A 22,529-nucleotide genomic window follows, 5' to 3' on the forward strand; every position below is an offset into this window, starting at 1 on the left:
TGAGACATCTTAGTTTGCACTCTTGTATTTGTGAAATTCTTACATTTTCCTTACCATGTAACATTATAGAAAAAAAATTTAATCCAACGTAATGAAAAATGAACTGTCATTCTCTTATTTGTTGGGAAAAAAAAAAATGAAAAATTGTGAAAGAGAATTGCTTGACTAAATATGAAAAAATGAAAAACCCGAGGCAGGGACTAAATCACTTCCCTTAAAATAACTGTTTTGCCTACGAAAATTGCTTGAAACCTTCTGCATCCTTTTAGTGTACCAAGAGAACTGATGATACTGCAGTTTTACCAACATTGCAGTTCAAGGACACGAGGCTGACAACATTGATCTTATGTCTATCCAACGTTTGGAAAATTCAATTCTGTCCTAATCTTATGTTCATTTTACAGAGAAGGGTTCAGATATATCATAATCTATCGTCCTTCGAAGAACTGATTCCAAAAGTCCTATCGATGGTAGAGAAGTTGGTTATTTTGGTGTTGTTCCGTTCTTACACTGTTCAGCTTCAGTTAGTGCCTCTTTTAGGATTTTTTCTTTCGATATCAGATGGTTCCCAGATTGTTAATGTAATGATTCTGCTGTTTATTTTGTCTTCTGGGTGCTGTAGTGTAGCTTCTGAGCCTTGTGAGTTTGTTTGGAGCTATGTACAGTTCTGTTTATCAATACAAATTCATTACCTTACACAAATATATATATATATATATATATATATATATATATATATATATATATATATATGTATATATTTATTCTCCTACATCAAAAAGAAAAATCAAAAGTAATGTTTACCAGGCCAACATTGGTCAAACATGTAAAATCTTTGTTTAAATTAGGAAACAAAGTCAAATCCTTCCCCTGATCTATTGTGGTAGTTAACTACCTAAATTAGCAACCGTATATTAAAAATTGGCAATACCAGACCACACTAATTAATATTTTGATGGTACAAGTTAATTATATTTAATCAACATATACCATTTTAATTTGTACCTATCTAATGATGCCATTGAATTGGGGATAACCAACATTTCAATCCAGATAAGTTCATTCTTTACAAGACTGGCTAATTTAACTTGACAGTGCCTGTTGTCTTTCCTAAAAAAAGCTTGTAATTTTTTAGGTTTCAACCTTTTTTTGACAGATTGGCTATAATTATAACAATCCCAAAATACGCATACCAAGCTTATATATTGTGGTGCATCATGCATGAATATCCCATTACTAAAATTTTAAAAAATTTAAAAATAAATCTGATTGTGAGTTTATCATCCAACATCAAATCATGTATCCTACGAGCTTTCTTTCCCTGTTTGTGCAAAGTCAGAGCCGAATCCACTATGGTGTATCCAAGAGATTATTCCGACACATGCAGGGAACGAGCTTTGGCTCGAGGAGGAATGGTATGTCCGGATGCACATCTGCCTTGGTTCTCAAAACTTCTCTGCTGCAGGAACATCACAATCAACCCAAGATCAGTCCATTGACAAGTTCTTGAACAGGAATTACCAATCCAGAACAATGTCAACGAGCAGCTCACGAGTCATAAAATGCAAAGCCGCAGTGTGCAGGGCAAAAGGGGAGCCAGTAAGGTTGGAAGAGGTAGGAATAGAGCCACCAAAAGCATCAGAATTTCGGATAAAGATGCTTTACGCCAGCCTCTGTCACTCCGACATCCTATGCGCCAATGGGCTCCCATTCCCGGTGTTCCCACGAGCTCTAGGGCATGAGGGTGTTGGGGTCGTGGAAAGCGTGGGCGCGGGAGTCACAGAATTCAAAGAAGGAGACCTCGTCATCCCCACATTTCTCGGAGAATGCAAGCAATGTGAGAATTGCAAGTCGGGACAGACCAATGTGTGCACAACATATCCTATGCCTATGCATGGTCTAATGCCTGACAACACTACAAGAATGTCTCTCGGAGGCCAAAAGTTGTACCACCTATTTAGCTGCTCCACATGGTCAGAGTACACAGTTGCTAATGTCAACTATGTTGTCAAGATTGATCATCCAAATATGCCATTGGCACATGTTAGCTTCATCTCGTGTGGCTTCACAACTGGATTAGGCGCACCGTGGAAGGAATGCAAGGCCGGAGAGGACTCATCCGTTGTAGTGTTTGGTCTTGGCACGGTTAGATTGGGCGCGATACAAGGGGCTAGCATGCAAGGAGCATCCAGAATCATTGGCGTTGACAAAAATGAAGTGAAAGCTGCAAAAGGACAGGTTTTTGGGATGACTGATTTTATCAATCCGGATAAATATGACAAATCTATCGCGGAACTAATCAGGGAGGGAACCGGAGGAAGTGGTGCAGACTATTGCTTTGAATGCACCGGAGCTCCACCATTGGTGGCGGAGGCCCTGGAAGCCGTTAAACCGGGAAGAGGGACTTTGGTACAAGTGGGCGTAGGGCCTAAGCCGGCTATGGAGGTCTTGTTTTCGACACTCTTGCAGGGTAGAACTGTGAAGGGTTATGCTTTTGGAGGGATAAAAACCAAGTCTGAATTACCCATTGTTGTGGACAAATGTGCTAATAAGGAGATCAATCTGGATGAGCTTTTGACTCATGAAATTTCATTGGATGAAATAGATCAAGCATTTGACCTGCTGAAGAAACCAGATTGTGTCAAAGTACTTATCAAGATCTGAGTGATCTTAGCAACAACTGAAAACAGATTGTATAGCATTTGCTGAACACATTGATTGTATAAATAAAGTGGAAACATTTTATAGAAAATGTGAAGGATCCAATTACACGTTCTTTAATTGTGTGAATGACCAAACTACACCACAGGAGGCCTTGGCAAATAATAAGGATAAGAGCATTTTTATTACAATTTTCTTTATATAATAAGGATAAGAGCATTTTTATCTCAAAAATATCTTTCATCCACTCCAATCCACTGTGTTACCCATTAATAGTTGGAGGGAATTTTTTTGGCAAGAAATTATGCCGAGGGATTTATTGCAAAATGCGAATATTTGAAGGGGTTTATTGTACTTTGCCCTTTTTATAATAAAAAATCTTTCTTTCTTGCCCACTATTTATTACTAGTTTACTCTCCATTCTCATCTACCTATTACATGTCTCTCTCTTCTTCCCTATCTGGTATTCTCTCTATCCTCTCCACCTACTGCCTCCCCCCCTCCCCCTCCCAACCCCAAAGATCATAAATATATACATACATATATGATATATCCGTACATATATATGATGGTTCCACAAGCATTTCTTCAATAAATAAACCTTTCTACCTCTTTGAGGAGCCCCACAATCCCCAAACAATCAACCATACTAGCATAATGTTTCAACTCTGCAATCACAGTATGATCCTTCATCATGGTAAAGCAGGAACCCTTATGCAATGTTTGGGAGCACCAAATTGGCGCCTTGGATTCGAAATGAGAGAAAATTCAGTTCCAATTCCAAAAGTGTGACGTTACCGATTTTTTTCGTTTTTCTAATTTCTGGAATTCATTTGATTTTCTAAATTATTTTAATCCTTGTCTTGTTTTATGTGCCACGCGGGCCCCGAGGGGCGTTTTGGTCAATTGTTGAGTCGAGGGTTTTAGAAGTGTATTTTTTTTTAATCATTATAAGTTAATTAAAAGCGACAGTGTCATTTTTAGAATTTTTGGAGGTTGGCACGATTTTCGAACTCGGGAACTTCTCCCGGTTTTGTCATTTTAAGAAAGGGGTATAATGGACATTTCTCATATATATGTATATATCTATATCTATATATTAGAGGTAGATATTTGTGGGGTAAGAATGACATTTTATTAAAGGAAGAGGGACATTATAGTAACTTAGCTTGATTTAGAAATTACACAAATGGTGACATTTGGCACAATCTTGGCCATGGAAGATGCAAGACCATTTTTCACCCTTTTCCCTTCTAATTTTCGGGCACTATTCCTCTCTCTATCACTTTCTCTAACTCTCTCTATATCTATACATAAGCACACAATTATGTCTTCTCAGGAAAAACCTTGATTAGGAAAGTTTAAGGTAAGATTTTGAGGGAAAAGAAGAAGGGATGTTGGAGAGCTTGGTATGAGCTTTCATTAGAGACCAAAGGTGCAAGGGCTTAGAGGATTTCGAAAATTGGGGCATTTCTTCTAATTGAGGTAGAGTTTGTCTAATTGTCGATTTCCTTGGAATTTGTAGTTAATTAAATGTCTTTCCCTCATTTGACATGCCAATTTGATGTTAATTGAATAATGAAGATTTTAGGGTTTTGGTTGATGCATAAACTTTGTCTAATTAATGTGTTTGATAGAAATTAATTATTTATCTTGTGTATTAATTTCAATTAACATGCTATGAAGTTGCTATATGGTGGATTATCTCTAGTACTCTTTGTATAGTCATCTTGATGTATGTAGAAGCATGTTTAAGTGATGGATTATCTTGTTATGGTTGTGAAATTGCTTATTGGATAATGAAAGCATGATGAGAATTTGAATGGTTGAAATCAAAATATTTCATGTGCATGTCATGAGGATATTGATGGGTATAAGAGAGGTGAGGGTGTGAATGTGATGTGTGGATGTGTGGAGGGGTGAATGAAATGTGTGGGTGTGTAGGAGTGTGGAAGTGATGCGTGGACATACGATGGTATAGACGGAATGTGTGATTATGTGAAGGTAGAGTGTGATGTGTGGTTGCATTGGCATCTTGTGCATAGCATTGAATATGATGGTGTGTGAATTATTTAAAAATTGAGGTGTCGTATGTGAATCCCTCGCATGATCCCCGTCTCTTTTTCCTATTCATTGCTTGTAAGGCATGTAATTATTTACCTTGCTTGAGGAGATGCCACTTAGGTATTCTCTACTGAGCCTTGTGCTCACTCCTCTACTTATTATCATTTTTCAGGGATTGAAGATGAGCCGGTGAATAATATACATCCATGGATATCAATGTAGATAGGACTTCACTTTTGTTTATACCAAAGCTATGTAAATTTTGGCCATAGAGGCCTTACTCTTGTATTTAATTCCTTTAAAATTTGAATAAAATGAGAATTTTGTAATTCGGTCTTTAAATGATGTATTGGACTTGTATTCGGGGATGCAATTAAATATAATCTCACAAAATCCTTCTTGGTGCATTTTCTTGGAACGTGTTATGTATCATTCAAAATATTTATTACCAATATTGTTATCGTATTGGGTTTGAATTGTATATAAATACGTACACGTGCAATGGTGGTAATTGGGTGATTGGTTATCAAAGTTGGTGTATTTGGGACAGTGGGAATTGCGAGTGTGGATAACCCAAAACCGGTCGACGTATAGCGTGAACCCGTCGACGTGTAGGATGAACCAGTCGACGTATAGTGTGAACCAGTCGACGTGTAGTATGAACCAGTCGACGTATAGTGTGAACCGGTCAACGTATAATGTGAATCAGTCGACCCGTATCCTGGCAGAGAGTTTGTCACTGTACACTTCCCAAACCAGTCGACGTGTACATCCCACACGTCGACCGGTATCTCGGCAGTGGGTATCATTACTGTTCATGTCCGAAACCAGTCGACGTATGAAGCATATACGTCGACCGATTTCTGTTTTGTATGTAATTACTATTTTAAATTCTTAAATTACACTTTGGTACCCAAGTGAGGTTACACGTAATTATTTTATGACCCAAATAAATGCAATAATTATGTTTTGACTACCGAAAAGACTATTTTACCCCGGATCTTATTTTAATTATTATGTGATGCAAGTAAATGGCCATATTACCCTTTGAGTCTCAAATTATTGAATTGGGGCAAATTACCATTTTGTCCTTTTTGGACCTTGATAATTAAATTTAACGTGAAAAGGCCGTTTTACCCTCGGATGATTTTGGGTCGGGTAAGGACCCGTTTAATGATCCAGATCTAGTGGATTCGGGTCGTTACAGAATGGTATCAGTGCTTTAAGTTCGAAAACCTAAGGACGACGGGTAGGGTTGACCTAGAAGAGTTAGAATTGGGTTTGGCGACATTGCATGCTTATGTGATGATTAATTTTTGGTTTAAAAACATGACTTATTGCTATGCGCTTATGTGCTTACATGTTACTATGTTTAGTATATGTCTCCGTATTCATTGCTCATTAAGTTTATTAATTGTTGAATGGAAAAAACATGATCAACTATTAATGTTAAATGTATATGTGCAGCTACTTATATGATTAAATTTGTCTAAAGCATGCTTGATTTGCTACATTTTTAATTGTTAATTGTTATTGTTGATGAATGAATACTTAGTTGACTATGTGCTTAATTGTTAAGTGCAATTATAATTCAAAGCATGTATATGAGTTCTTATTGCACGTAATTGAGCACGATTGATATGATCCTGTTTTGAGAAGTAGTTGTACGTCTAGATTCGTGTTGTGGTCTTTCATCCACTAGGGAGTGGATGTTCGCGTGACTAGTTTGTTTCGTTGTTAATGAGTTTGAGGTTTCGGGACAGTGTTGTATATTGAGTTGGGAAAGTTTTGATCCACGTAAGTGAGGGGCTTGATCACTTCTATGTTTCTAAACGTTTAGTTCTTATCGAACGAATAGTGTGAGCACCGTAGCTCGTGAATTGAGCTACTTCATGTATTCTTGTTGTTCGTTTGGTTGTCATTGTAGAACCGTGTTTAAAGATCACGTGAAGTGATGGACCCGAATGAAGTTAGACAGCGAACAAGTGAAGGGCCATCCCAACCAGAAAGGGTTTCGATGGGACAGGACCGAGGAAGAGAGGTGTGTGATAATGCACAAGTACTGGAGGACAAAGTTCTGGTGGCAAGGGCTGTAGCTTCAGCCTTTCAGAAAATTGTAAGTACCACAGTTCCTCAAGTGGTACTGTAACCGGCTATTCAGCCGCAGGAGACGGAGATGGAGCGGAATCTTGAATATCTGCTTCAATTTAACAAGCTCATGAAATTAACATTTGAAGGAGGTCCAGATCCATTGGTAGCAGACGATTGGTTAGATGAAGTTGAAAAGCATTTCAGGGCAATAACAGTGCCTGGTGATTGGTTGAAGATCACCTTAGCTACATACAAGTTTGTTAGTAACGCGGTAGTATGGTGGAAGACCATGACTAACGCGCATGATATTGACAGTATGAGTTGGGATACGTTCAAGAGTCTTTTCTTTGAAAAGTATTTTCCACAAACAAAGAGACGAGAATTGAGGACGCGGTTCGATAGTCTCAAGCAAGGTGATATGTCAGTAACAGAGTATAAGAATAAGTTCACTTCTCTCTCACGTTTCGCTACGGAAGTGTTAGGGAACGAGGAGGAGAAGACATGGCATTTTGTGTACGGCCTAAACCGTTCTATTAGGCCGGGGTTGACACTTTTGGGGTTAAAGAATTATTCTGAAGCGGTCATGAGAGCATTAATGGTAGAAGCAGAAGCCAAGGATTGGCGAGAGAAGAGTGGTACTGTGGGTTCTCAGGAATGAGGTACGAGTTTGGGTACTTCTTCCAGAAGTCGGGATAGGAAGAGGCACAAGGATGTTTCATTGTTTACTCAGGAGCAGCGGACGGCAAGTGCTACTCCTATTGTTGGTGTTTCTTCAGAGCTTTCTAGGACAAGCTTAGTGTGTTATCACTGTAAGCAGCCAGGACACCGCAAGGCGGAGTGTCCTCTTGATAGACCTAGTTCCGGAGTTTGCTTTCGATGTGGTCAGTCGGGCCACATGAAGAGGGATTGTCCACAGAGGAGATGAGATATTATTGTGATTGATTTTTGTGTAACGGGGGATACCTGTGAGATTAGGTAGTTGCCTGTGCACAGTTGTGCTAGATGTAACGGGGGTTACCTGTGAGTTTTGTAACGGGGGTTACCTGTGACTGTGGTAACGGGGGATACCTGTGAGTCGTGTCGGTTGTAACGGGGAACACCTGTGAGCCGACATGTGTTGTAACGGGGGATACCTGTGAGTCGTGTCGTGTTGTAATGGGGGCTACCTGTGAGTCATGTTCTGTTGCATGGTTGTCTGTGAGTCATGTCGTGTCACATAGTCACCTATGAGTTGTGATGCATTGTCGTGTATGAGTTGTGTTGCACTATTGTCTGTGAGTCATGTCGAGTTACACAGTAGTTTGTCAGTCGTGTTGCATAGTTATTGGGTAGTCATGTCATATCATTATATGTGCGTTTTGTCATGTTGTTGTCAGTGTATCGTGTCATGTTGTAACAGGGGATACCTGTGAGTCCGGTACAGTAACGGGGGTTACCTGTAACTGTGTAGCGGGGGATACTTGCGAGTTCTGTAACGGGGGTTACCTGTGATTGTGTAGCGGGGGATACCTGCGAGTTTGGGTGTGACAGGAGGTACTTGCACACAGTTGTTCTGGTAGCGGGGGATACTTGCGAGTTTGGGTGTGACAGGAGGTACCTGCACATAGTTGTTCTGGTAACGGGGGCTACCCGTGAGTTTGGACAGGTGCCCATGCACTTTATGCAGTGTCGGTTCATCTGTGCCAGGATGGTGGACATATCCCGTAGTGTGGTTCCGGACCGGATGATGTTGATGATGCTTAGTGTGGGCCTTTGGGGCAGGATATAGATCAAGGAGTTTTGTATGAGTTTTAAGTTGTGATGATGTGTCAGTTGTACCCATTATGTATTAAAGCAATGATGTATTTGTAAGACTATATAAGTATTCCAGACAGTTTTATCAGATAATGATGTGTATTTTGAGCTCTTATGTAATGGTTTCGATGATGGATTAATGACAGAAAGGTTTTAGCTACTTTAAAGGTTATTGATATAGTGGTTAGCATTGCCTAGTTGTAACTATGAATGGAATGTTTGGAATTTCACTTGTTAAGGTTCTGCTTTGGACAGGGTGGGACGCGATGTCTTAGGAATCGTTGTCTAGCCCAAGTGTTTGGGAAGGGGCACTGCCCTCGTTTACACATGGATGTTAAGTATACAAGTTACGGATCGCGTTGTTTCGTCTCTGTTTAGATCCTCCTTCTTGGCATAACTTATGTAAGGTATCGATAGATATGTGTTCTGCTCTGTTGCGGTAATGGAACTTGATCTTCTTTCTTCTTGTGTTGGTACTGGCAAGGACTTTCTTATTTGTGAGTTTTGTGTATCCATATAGGGGTTGTGCATTCTAGCGAATGGAAGGACTTTGTAGAGTTCCCTCTTTTATTAGGGATTTCGAGTGAAGGTTTGATCTTAATCGTTCAACTTAGCTCCACGGTAAGAGGTGAAGTCTTTAGTTTTGTGGGATTCGTTTCGAGAGGTTGTGATCAATACGGCATGAGACGCGACTTGTTTACTGGTGTGTACGTTTTCTTAGGGTCTTAGAGTCAGTGATAGTATCTAGTAGTTGTGATGTGACTTGTGTATTGAGGATAGTTAGACCGTGTGTTTAGAGTGGACATAGAGATTGGTGTGTGGGTGTACTTGATGATTGAACCTGATGACAAGAACGACATTAGTGTTGAGGTCGGATGGACGATGGGAATGGCCTGGCCAACCATTTCTCTGATGTCAATCTTTCCTTAACATAATGTTGGGTCAAAGGTCAAAGATCATTGATTTTAGTATGCTTAGTGACAGTTGGAGTACGGTGTTGTGCATTGCGTACGTGTGGTAGTACGATCTCGTTTTAGAATAAGTCTCATTTAGGTTGATGGTATTCTTTGTACATATTCAGGTCATTTGTTATGGATGGTGGTGCACTTGGTATGGGACTACGTGTCTAAGGAGTTTCAGTTGTAGGATTCCTTGATCCTTGAGCTATGCTGATGGGTTGTTTTCCCAGGTACCTGATGGTACTTTTGACAGGTCAGATGGTTCTCAGTGGATGGGACTCGGTGGGGTCATGGAGTTAGTTGGGGGCTAGTTCCTCGTGTGTATGCAGGTGGTGGTAAAGAGTTTTGTTCGGCACTGTGATGCCTTTTTCGTTCAGTTGGTTGTTGTGATGGAAAGGTCGCATGTGACTGTGGTCATTGTTCGGTCGAGATTATGTGGGGTCACAAGTATAGGGTTGCGAGTGACATAGAACGTCGGATTCTTTAGCTTGGGATTTTAAGGTATAACGTGTTGTGTGGGGTACTCGGAGACGTACTCCGCTTTTGTATCCTCTTGTCTTTCTCTTGTGAAGAGGATTGATTTCGGGGACGAAATCTTTTGAAGTTGGGGAGATTGTGACGTTACCGATTTTTTTTTGTTTTTCTAATTTCTAGAATTTATTTGATTTTCTAAATTATTTTAATCCTTGTCTCGTTTTGCGTGCCACGCGGGCCCCGATGGGGGTTTTGGTCAATTGTTGAGTCGAGGGTTTTAGAAGTGTATTTTTTTTTAATCATTATAAGTCAATTAAAAGCGACGGTGTCATTTTTATAATTTTTGGAGGTCGGCACGATTTTCGGACTTGGGAACTTCTCCCGGTTTTGTCATTTTAAGAAAGGGGTATAATGGACATTTCTCATATATATGTACATATCTATATCTATATATTAGAGGTAGATATTTGTGGGGTAAGAATGCCATTTCATTAAAGGAAGAGGGACATTATAGTAACTTAGCTTGATTTAGAAATTACACAAATGGTGACACTTGGCATAATCTTGGCCATAGAAGATGCAAGACCACTTTTCACCCTTTTCCCTTCTAATTTTCGGGCACTATTCCTCTCTCTCTATCACTTTCTCTAACTCTCTCTATATCTATACATAAGCACACAATTATGTCTTCTAAGGAAAAACCTTGATTTGGAGAGTTTAAGGTAAGATTTTGAGGGAAAGGAAGAAGGGATGTTGGAGAGCTTGGCATGAGCTTTCATTAGAGACCAAAGGTGCAAGGGCTTAGAGGATTTCGAAAATTGGGGCATTTCTTCTAATTGAGGTAGAGTTTGTCTAATTGTCGATTTCCTTGGAATTGGTAGTTAATTAAATGTCTTTCCCTCATTTGACATGCAAATTTGATGTTAATTGAATAATGAAGATTTTAGGGTTTTGGTTGATGCATAAACTTTGTCTAATTAATGTGTTTGATGGAAATTAATTGTTTATCTTGTGTATTAATTTTAATTAACATGCTATGAAGTTGCTATATGGTGGATTATCTTTATTACTCTTTGTATAGTCATCTTGATATATGTAGAAGCATGTTTAAGTGTTGGATTATCTTGTTATGGTTGTGAAATTGCTTATTGGATAATGAAAGCATGATGAGAATTTGAATGGTTGAAATCAAAATATTTCATGTGCATGTCATAAGGATATTGATGGGTATAAGAAAGGTGAGGGTGTGAATGTGATGTGTGGATGTGTGGAGGGGTGAATGAAATGTGTGGGTGTGTAGGAGTGTGGAAATGATGCGTGGACATACGATGGTATAAACAGAATGTGTGATTATATGAGGGTAGAGTGTGATGTGTGGTTGCATTGGCATCTTGTGCATAGCATTGAATATGATGGTGTGTGAATGATTTAAAAATTGAGGTGTCGTATGTGAATCCCTCGCATGATCCCCGTATCTTTTTCCTATTCATTACTTGTAAGGCATGTAATTATTTACCTTGCTTGAGGAGATGCCACTTAGGCATTCTCTACTGAGCCTTGTGCTCACTCCTCTGCTTATTATTATTTTTTAGGGATTGAAGATGAGCCGGTGAATAATATACATCCATGGATATCAATGTAGATAGGACTTCACTTTTGTTTATACCAAAGCTATGTAAATTTTGGCCATAGAGGCTTTACTCTTGTATTTAATTCCTTTAAAATTTGAATAAAATGAGACTTTTGTAATTCGGTCTTTAAATGATGTATTGGACTTGTATTTGGGGATGCAATTAAATATAATCTCACAAAATCCTTCTTGGTGCATTTTCTTGGAACGTGTTATGTATCATTCAAAATATTTATTACCAATATTGTTAACGTATTGGGTTTTGAATTGTCTATAAATACGTACACGTGCAATGGTGGTAATTGGGTGATTGGTTATCAAAGTTGGTGTATTTGGGACAGTGTGAATTGCGAGTGTGGATAACCCAAAACCAATCGACGTATAGCGTGAACCAATCGACGTGTAGGATGAACCAGTCGACGTATAGCGTGAACCAGTCGACGTGTAGTATGAACCAGTGGACGTATAGCGTGAACCGGTCGGCGTATAATGTGAATCGGTCGACGGGTATCCCGGCAGAGAGTTTGTCACTGTACACTTCCCAAACCAGTCGACGTGTACATCCCACACGTCGACCGGTATCTCGGCAGCGGGTATCATTACTGTTCATGTCCGAAACCAGTCGACGTATGAAGCATATACGTCGATCGATTTCTGTTTTGTATGTAATTATTATTTTAAATTCTTAAATTACACTTTGGTACCCAAGTGAGGTTACACGTAATTATTTTATGACCCAAATAAATGCAATAATTATGTTTTGACTACCGAAAAGACTATTTTACCCCGAATCTTATTTTAATTATTATGTGATGCAAGTAAATGGCCATATTACCCTTTGAGTCTCAAATTATTGAATTGGGGCAAATTACCATTTTGTCCTTTTTGGACCTTGATAATTAAATTTAACGTGAAAAGACCGTTTTACCCTCGGATGATTTTGGGTCGGGTAAGGACCCGTTTAATGATCCAGATCCAATTGATTCGGGTCGTTACAAAAACACTGTTCAAATGATATTTGATTATTCTTTAAATGTTGTGATATGATTGACAAACTGGTTTTTTACTTATCAATTCATTTTTTGGCAGAGCAAAAACAGATGAATTAATTGAGATCTTAATAAATTCACCTTGCCTTCAATCCATCATTCCTAACTTGGATTTGAATACTACTCGTATTGCACTATTGACCCTTTACTTCTGACTACAGTCACTCTTATATATGATCGCAATAAAATTGAAAGTAGTGTTCCATACCAATAGCTTAGTTTAACTTCAAGTAATATCTCTTCCTTTCTAATGGAAGGTTAAGGGTTAAGTACCTAGTATGGAAAACAAGTGCATGATTATTACTTATTTATCAAAAATAGAGTTTGATCCTGGCTCAGAAGGAACCGCTAGCTATATGCTTAACATATGCAAGTTGTTTTTGGTGAGCTGTGCTGAAAGAATAAAAACCTGTGCTATAGGGGATCAGGGTTCTTATCAGTCTAACACCTCTGAAAGTATCTCAACTCTTTGAGTCAAGTTAGCTTTTTTACCGAGCCGAGCTATTCCATAAGCTAAATATGGAATGCCTAGGGATCCCCTTTTCTGCCAGTATAAACATGCAATCTCCTCAGAAAAGCAAATTGATTCAGTAGTTCATTTGTAAGAATGCATACTTCTAAGCGAAAACTCAAAATTACACTAATTGGAGTTAACTCAGCAAGTGTACTGTGTTACTTGGCAAGTTAAGTAACAAAGCTCCAGTAAAAATACCAAGCTAAATGAGCGTTTTGATGATAATTTGAAATGACCATCACCCAGAAACCTAAATCCCCTGCAAAATCAATCAGACTGACAACAACTAGTGACAAACCATAATATGCCATAACATACACTATGCAGTTGAAACAATTTAGAAAATTTCCAGTCTCGAAGTATGTTTGTCAACCTTCTTTTTTTCAGCGAGTAAAAGTTTTAAATATCATTTGAACCTTCCTTTTTTTTCCATTTTAATATAGGTTTCAAACTTGTAAATTTCCTAGCATTTTTTCGCCACATAAAATGCCGTCACATTACACAGAGATAAGTAACAAGTGAATCAGTAAAAATGCCATATTCCTTTCTTTATATTTTTAAAACTAGTATCAAACTTCTATAATTCCTATAGCATGTTTTCACCACATAAAATGGCATCACATTATGCAGCGGTAAGTAACAAGTGAATCAGTAATAGCACCATTGGAAGTAACTTTCACCACACTCCCCTTCTCTAGTCCATAGTACCTGGCAATCGTATCATCCTCCAGCATTCGAGGAAGCTGAGAAAAAAATTTACAAAAAAGGCAGCCAATAGTTAGGTCAATTATATAAAGAATGATCGAGAAGACAATTTTTTAGGAAAACATCATTCTTTGAAGGAAGCATAAATGTTGCATCTGTTAAAGGACTAAGTAGTTTCAAATCTCAAGACATTTAATGCAGTCGCTGTGCTATTTTCCCGTAACTACTTTAAAAGATATTCAGTAAATCAATCAAAACCTAAGGAGTTCCAAAAGCAAAATAAAAAATGAATAAAGTGAAAAGCTGTTCACATTCGCATTTTTCTCTCTTATATTTAAACATGTCCGAAGTAAAACAATGAAGAAACTGAAAATATTTATTCATAAAGTTTAATTTAATGTAACAAGAACAGAGTGGTTTCTAACTATTAACTCTTGGAATGATCTTTTATTTTTCTTTAACTAATTTTTTAACCAAGCTGAAATGGAGCCAATCACGGGAATCACTTGTACCCCAAATGTTGTTAAAGAGCCCAATTTAAAGAGGTGAGTGCAACCTTAGGTGTCATTTGCGTTTCCCAAGTAATTATTTGTCTTCGTGCCCAAAAAAATGACGAAAATACCAAATTACCCCTGCGATCCATTTCAATATGGGTTGAATTTCTTTTGGTCAAAGTATTACATTAACCAAAAGCAGGAACACAAATCTTTCAATACTAAATAACATGAAATTTTTTATAAAAAGTCTTCTTTTCCTTTCAACTGAAAGAGTGGAAAAAGTTTCTTTACATTTGTAATACTGTAATCTCACTGCATGGGGCTCAATTTTAAAAGTTTAACATATGAAAAGATTAAAATCATCCTATTAGTTTCCACAGTCATGGAACACAAAGCTTTGACCTATAATTCGGAATACAGGGGAGCAAAAGACCTTAAGTGGCTCAACTTCCAAATCTAATAAAAATGAATGAAACAGGTCTTTTGAAATGGCAACATGCAACATGATAAAATAAGTTGCCTTTCCAAGGGATATCCAGAGACTGCCAGAATCCTTTCTCATCCTATGATGGTCTTGTTAGAATTCACTAGATAGATTTTTTTTCCCCTTTTAGGTGACAGATTAGTCTTTAGAATAAATCATCTAAAAATTCCGCTAGGCTGAAGGTCAAGGGTAGGTGGACACTGTGCATCTAGGAGATAGCCATGTGAGTGTGACGGACCTAGGCAAAACTTAAGAAGACCTCATAGTCCAATTAGGCCTTGTTGGGGAAGTGGTTAGAATATGCAGTTTAGCTGGACATCTGCTGAAGGAGAATGATAGTGGTATAGTATGGGACGGTTGAGGCAGATGGTACGCTGGGGAGCTTAATGGCTCCCATTTGGTGTATATGGATAGGAATCAGGAAGGGCTGGGAGGGGGTGTTGAAACACTGTCATTTTACAGTTGGGTGAGTCAACCGGAGAGATTCTGTCTAGATATATCGTGCTGATGCAATATATTGAGAAAAGCCTTTCCCTACTCTTTTTGGGATTGCGCTTGACAAGGAAGCTACAGAGACTGGAAGGACTATCGCAATGATCCCAGATTAGGATTCTATGAATCAGCTAGCAACTCTAGTCTTGGCAATCAAAATCATACCAAGTGTCCAAAATAAATTAGGAACTTTAAGAACATTTCAAAATAAAGAGAAAAAATATTTACTTCATGCTGTTCAAACGGCAGTTGAACTTGTAATTTTATAGAGAGCACGGATCTGTTCCTAACTTCAGTTTCTAATTCTCAAGTATCTATTAAAAAGAATAATCCGTCACCTTCAATAGAGACGGAAGAAAATTATTCATGAAGATCAATTTATTTTCTTTAAAAAGCTCTCACCCTACTTTTTACGAGTAAGATCAATTTATTTAAAAAAATTACTGCACCATATCAGAATCTTTTACATCGTAATACATATTAAGGTCAAACAAGCACCAATGTCCATCGTGAAAATTTGAGCATTCACTGAAGAAGCAAATGAGTACCTTTTCTAAATAGTCAGTACCACTATAATTAGGAACACGTTCTTTAAATAATAAAAACCTATTTGTCTTCCACTTTATATTTCTCTAGCACCTTTTGCTTCTCCTCCGTGGTTAGAATCTCATACTTTGGCTCTAAAACATGCTTCCTGACATTGATCAACAGGTCGATAATCTGGAAAAACCAAGTCATAATATGATGTCAGAACTTAAAACGAAGTAAACAGTTTCTCAAATGAGAAGAAGATAAATTAGTTCATTTCCCAATTTCCTAATCAAGGATTATAATCAATACAGATTTTTGTGTACTTCATAAACATGAATCAAGATGATAATATGCCTTATTGATATATTTCATGACCTAAGACTTGAAATCTTTGTAAGACTCAAATCGTGAATATTAATTTTTATTTTATAAATTTCAAAACCTATGTAACTCAAACCATACTAAGTTGAAAATTTTATACTAGCACTCTCTGCCAAATTTCATCTTTGCCAGTTTAAAAGTTCTATGTTCCAAAATGCTGCATCAAGTTACATAAAGTCTGATTCCACATAAACTAAAGATAAACATGTTCAATTAAGATAGAACAGCCGTTTCAATTTTGGGTTCCATGGTCAACCAAGAGATCAAACTAGTGCAGGGCGTAGAGAATGAAGTTCACAAAGTCGGAAAAACGGTTTCCACAATTAGAGCCGTGCTTCTTGATGTAGAGGAGCAGAAAGCCACAAATCATGAGGTTGAAGACTGGCTCAAAAAGCTGTATGATGCATTTTATGATGCTGATGACTTGCTTGATGACTTCTCCACTGAAGTTTTTCGACAACAAGTTACGACTCGGAACAAAAGGCTAGAGAAGGTACGCAATTTCTTGTCATGCTCAAGCCCATTTGCTTTCAAAAGTAAGATGGCTCGTGAGATTAAGGCCATTAGGGAGAGACTAGATGAAATTGCCGAAGATAAGGAAAAATTTCATCTTACTGAAGGGCCTATAGAGAATAGTAAGAGGGAGGAGACTCACACTTTTGTACATGCCGAAAGTGTTATTGGGAGGGATGCCGATAAAAAAGAAATGGTAAAACTGCTATTAGACAGTAATGTTCAGGAGAATGTGTTGGTTGTTGCAATTGTTGGGATTGGGGGATTAGGAAAGGCCGCACTAGCAAAATTAATATTTAATGATGAAGAGGTCACTAAATATTTTGAACTTAAGATGTGGGTGTGTGTTTCCGAACCATTTGATGTGAAACTCATTGCACAAAAAATCATAGGTTCTGAAGCAAGTAAAGACTCTCAGTTAGAAGAGTTGTAAAGTCCCTTAAGAGAAAAAAATAATGGAAAAAAATATTTGCTTGTGTTGGACGATGTGTGGAATGATAGTCATGACATGTGGTTAAAATTGGAAGACCTCTTAAAGGGCGGTTCGAGAGTAAGTAAGATATTAGTAACAACCTGTGGTGAATTAGTTGCAAATGTCAGTGGGAACATTCACCACATGTTTTAAAAGGCTTGTCTGGGAGGAGTCATGGTCTTTGTTTAAGCAAATAGCATCAAAAATGTGGAAGGGTTGAAGAATACACATCGAGTCAAAATCGGGGAGGAAATTTTAAAAAAGTGCAAGGGAGTTCCTCTTGCCATTAGGGCTGTAGGAAGCCTACTGTACTCCAAAGATACAGACGATGAATGGTTGTTTTTCAAAAATAATGATTTGTCGAAAATAGCTCAAGAAGAGAATATTATTTTGCCTATTCTAAAGTTAAGTTACGATCATCTTCCTTCTCATCTGAAGGGATGATTTGCATTTTGTTCCTTATAGATGATGTGATTAATAAGAGAGAATTAATCCAATTGTGGATTGCACATGGATTCATTCGGCCAGGTTATGAAAATCAACAATTAGAGGATGTAGGTAATTTGTATTTTATGGATTTACTGAGGAAATCTCTTTTTCAAGATATTCAAATAGATGAATGGGGTGATATAGAATATTGCAAAATGCATGATCTTGTCCACGACATTGCAGAATCTGTTGTGAGGCCCAAGAGTTCTGTAGTGAATTCGAATGCAAAAAATATTACTAAAAGAACTCGTCACTTGTCATTACATTTGTCATTGCCACGGGAAATTCCAACCCACTTGTCTAGAGCTCACAATTTACGAACAGTGAGAATGAAGGATGCAAGCAGGTTTGGAATGGATATTGATTCAACATTTAAAAGGTTACGTGTGTTGGATATGCCGAGGGGGTGGGGGCATAGTAATATAAGCAAGATGAAACATTTGAGGTTTCTTAGTCTTAGTACTTATAATAAAAGGAAGTTGCCAAGTTCTATAACCGAGTTGAAAAATTTGCAAACCTTAAAACTCTCCGAGTTTGAGCGGCTTAAACAATTGCCAGAAGAGATTAAAGAATTGGTTAACCTTAGGCATCTTGAGCTTCGCAGGTGTCGTGCCTTGACTGGAATGCCGCGTGGATTGGGGGAGTTAACGTGTCTTGTGACAATTGATATGTTCAGGTGTAACAGATGGCAAACATCTTCCACTATTTGGGCAACTTCCTTCTCTCCAATTTCTGAGTCTTTGGGATATGGAATCCCTGGAGTACATGGAGGACGAGAGTAGTAGTGGGAGTGGTAGTGAGGATTCTCTGTGCTCTTCATCTTCATCCAGTGGAGGAGCAGCACCAACACCAACATTCTTCCCATCCCTCAAAACACTTCGACTCTTGTATTGCCCTGAATTGAAGGGATGGTGGAGGAGCCAAGCAGAAGAAGAAGCAACAACAACTTTACAGGACCAACAACAACAACATTTGAAGAAGCTCCCATCATTTCCTTCTCTTTCCAAATTATGGATCCTAAGTTGCCCTAATCTGGCATCAATGCCTATTCTGCAACCATGTCTTGAACGACTACATCTCTTGAACGTCAGCAAGAAGGTAGTAGAAGAAGAGTTAAGATGACATTGATGTCCCCAAACCCACCAACAGATACACTCGCAACCTCTTCTTCATCTTCTTCTTTGCCTTTTCCTCCTCCTTCCAATTTAAAGTCTCTGAAATTATGGGAAATTGACGATCTAGTTACTCTCCCAGAGGAGTCATTTCTAAGCCTCACTTCACTTCAACGGCTGACCATTTGTAACTGCCCCAAATTGACATCACTGCCCGATGGGATGCATCAGCTCACTGGGTTACAACAACTCACAATTGGATCATGCACCCGTGATTTATCTGATAGCCAGGAAGAAACGGGGAAAGATTGGCCAAAGATTGCTCACATTCCAGATGTTTGTATATGGTAGTGACATACATACAAGGTAAATCCGTCCTATTCTTCTCTATTCTTGTTCAATTTCTCTCTCTCTCTCTCTCTTCAAGTTCAACTGATTTTATTTCCTTACTATTATCTTGTTTTTCCTCTTCAAGATTATATTCTTTCCATTTTATAGGCAATCCAAGTCTTTTTGCTTGACAATCATGATGATGCAACAACTAAATGCAGATCTTCATTATATATGTTTGTTTTTGCTTGTGCAACTTCCATCAATGCACATGGTACTATTGAAATTGTCATTTACCATTAACTTATTTTTTCTCTTTTACCTTCTCTGCAAATGTCCAATGTTCAGTTTGTGCATGTCTTCTAGGGCAGCCTCATGAGCACATAATTGGATTTGTCTTACAGTCTTCTTCTTCTTCTTCATATTTGTGTTGCTTAATCTCAAAGGCGAGACATCTTATTAGCTTGTGAAATTTTTACAATTTTCCTACCACGTAACATTACAATTTAAGAAAAAAATCCACCCACCACATTGTAAAATGAACTATCATTCTCTTAACTACGTCCAGTTTTGCTTGACGCAGGAACAAGATCACTTTCCTAAAAATAACTTCTGCTCCAGTTTTCATGGTATACATTAAGGTTATGAAAATTTTGCCTATAAGATATAATGAAACTAGGTCCATGGACTCTCCCTATTGGCATTACACACTAACAAAAGCAGAACATAATACTGATCAGAAAAATTCCAAGATCATAATACCTGTCGTTTAAATGACAAATCTTTTTGCTTGACCAACCATAATAATAGCGCTGATTAACATCAATCACAATGAAAAATGCAGGTCTTCATTATTTACTACTTAGTTTCTTCAACTCCTAAGTTCCAAGAATTAGCTTCGAACATATCTGAAATGCCATGATCTTTTAGCTACATTGAGCAATCCAACTTTAAGAACAATTCACATAGCTCTTTAGTATAGAATTATTTTCCTTTCATATTGATTAGCATAAAGTTTCTGAAAATTTACAGGAAGAAACAGCGGTAGAAGAAGCCGATTGCATGACTACAACAACCAGCAAGCATGAGCAGCCGCAAAGTAATTGACCAAGGCTGTAGGGATGCCCATTAGCAGTGTAGACAAGATTAAGTGTAATGGAGGTGAGTCGGGAAAGAATCTTATGAAGTTACTGGTATTCACAATCAATGCAAAGGATCAAGGTTGCAAGGCCTGATTCAGGTCATTATACAAATTATCTTCCATTTTTTCTGCCTGCATTTTACCAAGATAGGCAACCTCACATCACTTGAATGACTTTTCATTCACACCTGCCCCAAATTGATATCACTAACTGCATTACAACAACTCAAAAGTAAAATTTGTTTCTGACTTGTTTTATGATAGATTCCGGAAAGAATCAGAGCAAGACTGGCCAATGATTGCTCACATCCCAAATGTTTCTGTTTCACCCTGGGGCTGACATACAAGGTAAATACATCCTTTCGGATCTGAGTTTTTTTATTACCATAAAACTGCATCTTATTCTTCTATCTTTTTGTTCATTGTTGCTCTCTCTATATATTTTTAGGGAACAATTAATAATATATGGCGGTGGTGACATACATATAAGGTAAATCCATCCTATTCTTCTCTCTCGTTGTTCAATTTCTCTCTCTCTCTCTCTCTCTCTCTCTCTCTTCAAGTTCAACTGATTTTATTTCTTTACTTTTAGAAAAAGATGATACTGTCGACATTCTCCCATACTATTATCTTGTTTTTCCTCTTCGCCTTCTTAGGGGATGCCAAATTCCATTTGTTAGCTTTATCCGCACGTCATTCCATTGGTTTAAAGTCTTATTCTTCTTCGTATTCAAATTGTTTAATCTCAAAGGGGACACATCTTATTAAATTAAATTATTTTTATCACTTCTATAAACCAGCTTGTGAAATTTTTACCTTTTTCCTACCATGTAACATTATAATTTAAGAAACAAATTTAATCCAACACAACTGAAAAATGAACTATCATTCTCTTAAATGTTGGAAAAAAAAATGTGCAAAATTGTGAAAGAAAAAGAAAATTATTAGAATAATTTACTCACGCCTGGGACTAAATTACTTTCCTTAAAATAAATTTTGCCCTAGTTTTCATGGTATACATTAGGTTATGACAAATTTGCCTATAAGGAATAATGTAACGAGGTCTACAAGATTATATTCTTTCCATTTAATTGGCAATCCAAGTCTTTTTGCTTGACTATCATGATGATGCAATAACTAAATGCAGATCTTCATTATATACATTTGTTTTTGCTTGTGCAACTTCCATCAACGCACATGGTACTATTGAAATTGTCATTTACCGTTAACTTATTCTCTCTCTTTTACCTTCTCAGTAAATACACATTGTACTATTCACTGTTGTTTGAAATCCCTTCAACCCTTTGACCTAGCCTTGATCTCTTTTCTGCGTTTTCTGTTTAATTTCACAACATTCAGCCCATGCAAAGGCTAAAGAAGTGCATCCAAACCCAACTATGTTTAGTCAAAGACCGAAATACTGTTTTGTGACTCGAATCTTTGAAAGTACGCTCAGCAACATTTCCTTGTCACTTTTATTCACGTGGTGCACTTAAGCTCTAGAGTTTGCTAATGGTAACAATAATCCTTAAATTGCCTTCATTTTCCGTCGTTTGACAATTTTAGTGCTCATTCACCTGGTCTTCCATTAGTTAGGTCGTTAGCATTCGCATGATTCATGTTCCCATGTTTTGTGCTAATGCAATCTGTGAGACAGTTTTTAGAATAAGTTACTTTATGATGAAACACATTTGATGAATAGTGTTCCATTGCAACAGCTCAGAATTAAATCACCCATACATTGACATTCGAGCTAAATCCATTATTTATGTTATGAATTCATTTATCACCGTAAAACTCCATCTTATTCTTCTCTCTTCTTGTTCATTTTCGCTCTTTCACTCTCTTCTGTTTTTTATTTTATTTTTTTATTTTTTTTGAGGTTCAATTGATTTGCTGTATTTATTTTGTGTGGGACAATTACATAAGACTGGGTGGATGAATCATTTGCTAGAAACAGACAAAGATTGCACATTCCATTCTACGAATTGCAACTACAAGTTAGTAATAATGTGCTCTTGTATTTGTTTCTTTCTTTTCTTCTTCTTATCTATTCTTTTAGAAAGGAGACGATACTATTGAAACTGTCGTTTACCATTATCTTATATTTCATTTTTAACTTCTCAGGAAATGTCGAATTTTCAGT

The 22,529-nt window shown here is 37.6% G+C and overlaps 3 protein-coding genes across 3 annotated transcripts; all 3 read left to right on the forward strand.

Moving 5' to 3' along the window:
• Nucleotides 1–1,533: 1,533 nt before the first annotated feature.
• On the forward strand, nt 1,534–2,696 carry LOC132298679 (alcohol dehydrogenase 1-like). The gene has a single exon (XM_059795070.1). The coding sequence runs from the start codon at nt 1,534–1,536 to the stop codon at nt 2,662–2,664; it is 1,131 nt and encodes a 376-aa protein (XP_059651053.1). The 3' UTR covers nt 2,665–2,696.
• A 4,205-nt stretch (nt 2,697–6,901) lies between these two features.
• Nucleotides 6,902–9,880, forward strand: LOC132301224 (uncharacterized). Its single transcript, XM_059798498.1, has 4 exons — nt 6,902–7,456; nt 7,547–7,697; nt 8,316–8,461; nt 9,800–9,880. The coding sequence occupies exons 1-4, from the start codon at nt 6,902–6,904 to the stop codon at nt 9,878–9,880; spliced, it is 933 nt and encodes a 310-aa protein (XP_059654481.1).
• An 8,003-nt stretch (nt 9,881–17,883) lies between these two features.
• LOC132301225 (putative disease resistance protein RGA4) lies at nt 17,884–18,922 on the forward strand. The gene is made up of 2 exons (XM_059798499.1): nt 17,884–18,430; nt 18,477–18,922. The coding sequence occupies exons 1-2, from the start codon at nt 17,884–17,886 to the stop codon at nt 18,920–18,922; spliced, it is 993 nt and encodes a 330-aa protein (XP_059654482.1).
• The last annotated feature ends 3,607 nt before the right edge of the window (nt 18,923–22,529 follow it).

Source organism: Cornus florida, unplaced genomic scaffold (genome assembly GCF_030987335.1).
Source record: "Cornus florida cultivar Cherokee Brave unplaced genomic scaffold, ASM3098733v1 CherokeeBrave_3.0.0_Hap2_Chr03, whole genome shotgun sequence".
NCBI classification, from domain to species: domain Eukaryota; kingdom Viridiplantae; phylum Streptophyta; class Magnoliopsida; order Cornales; family Cornaceae; genus Cornus; species Cornus florida.

Bases quoted from the DNA above. Each gene is read 5' to 3' on its own strand.
- LOC132298679 (XM_059795070.1), top strand. From the start codon at position 1,534: ATGTCAACGAGCAGCTCACGAGTCATAAAATGCAAAGCCGCAGTGTGC.
- LOC132301224 (XM_059798498.1), top strand. From the start codon at position 6,902: ATGGAGCGGAATCTTGAATATCTGCTTCAATTTAACAAGCTCATGAAA. The intron at 7,698-8,315 runs GTCAGTCGGGCC...GTGATTGTGTAG, and splicing joins CGGAGTTTGCTTTCGATGTG to CGGGGGATACCTGCGAGTTT. The intron at 8,462-9,799 runs GTGCCCATGCAC...TTGTTTTCCCAG, and splicing joins CTACCCGTGAGTTTGGACAG to GTACCTGATGGTACTTTTGA.
- LOC132301225 (XM_059798499.1), top strand. From the start codon at position 17,884: ATGGATTTACTGAGGAAATCTCTTTTTCAAGATATTCAAATAGATGAA. The intron at 18,431-18,476 runs GTGGATTGGGGG...TGATATGTTCAG, and splicing joins TGCCTTGACTGGAATGCCGC to GTGTAACAGATGGCAAACAT.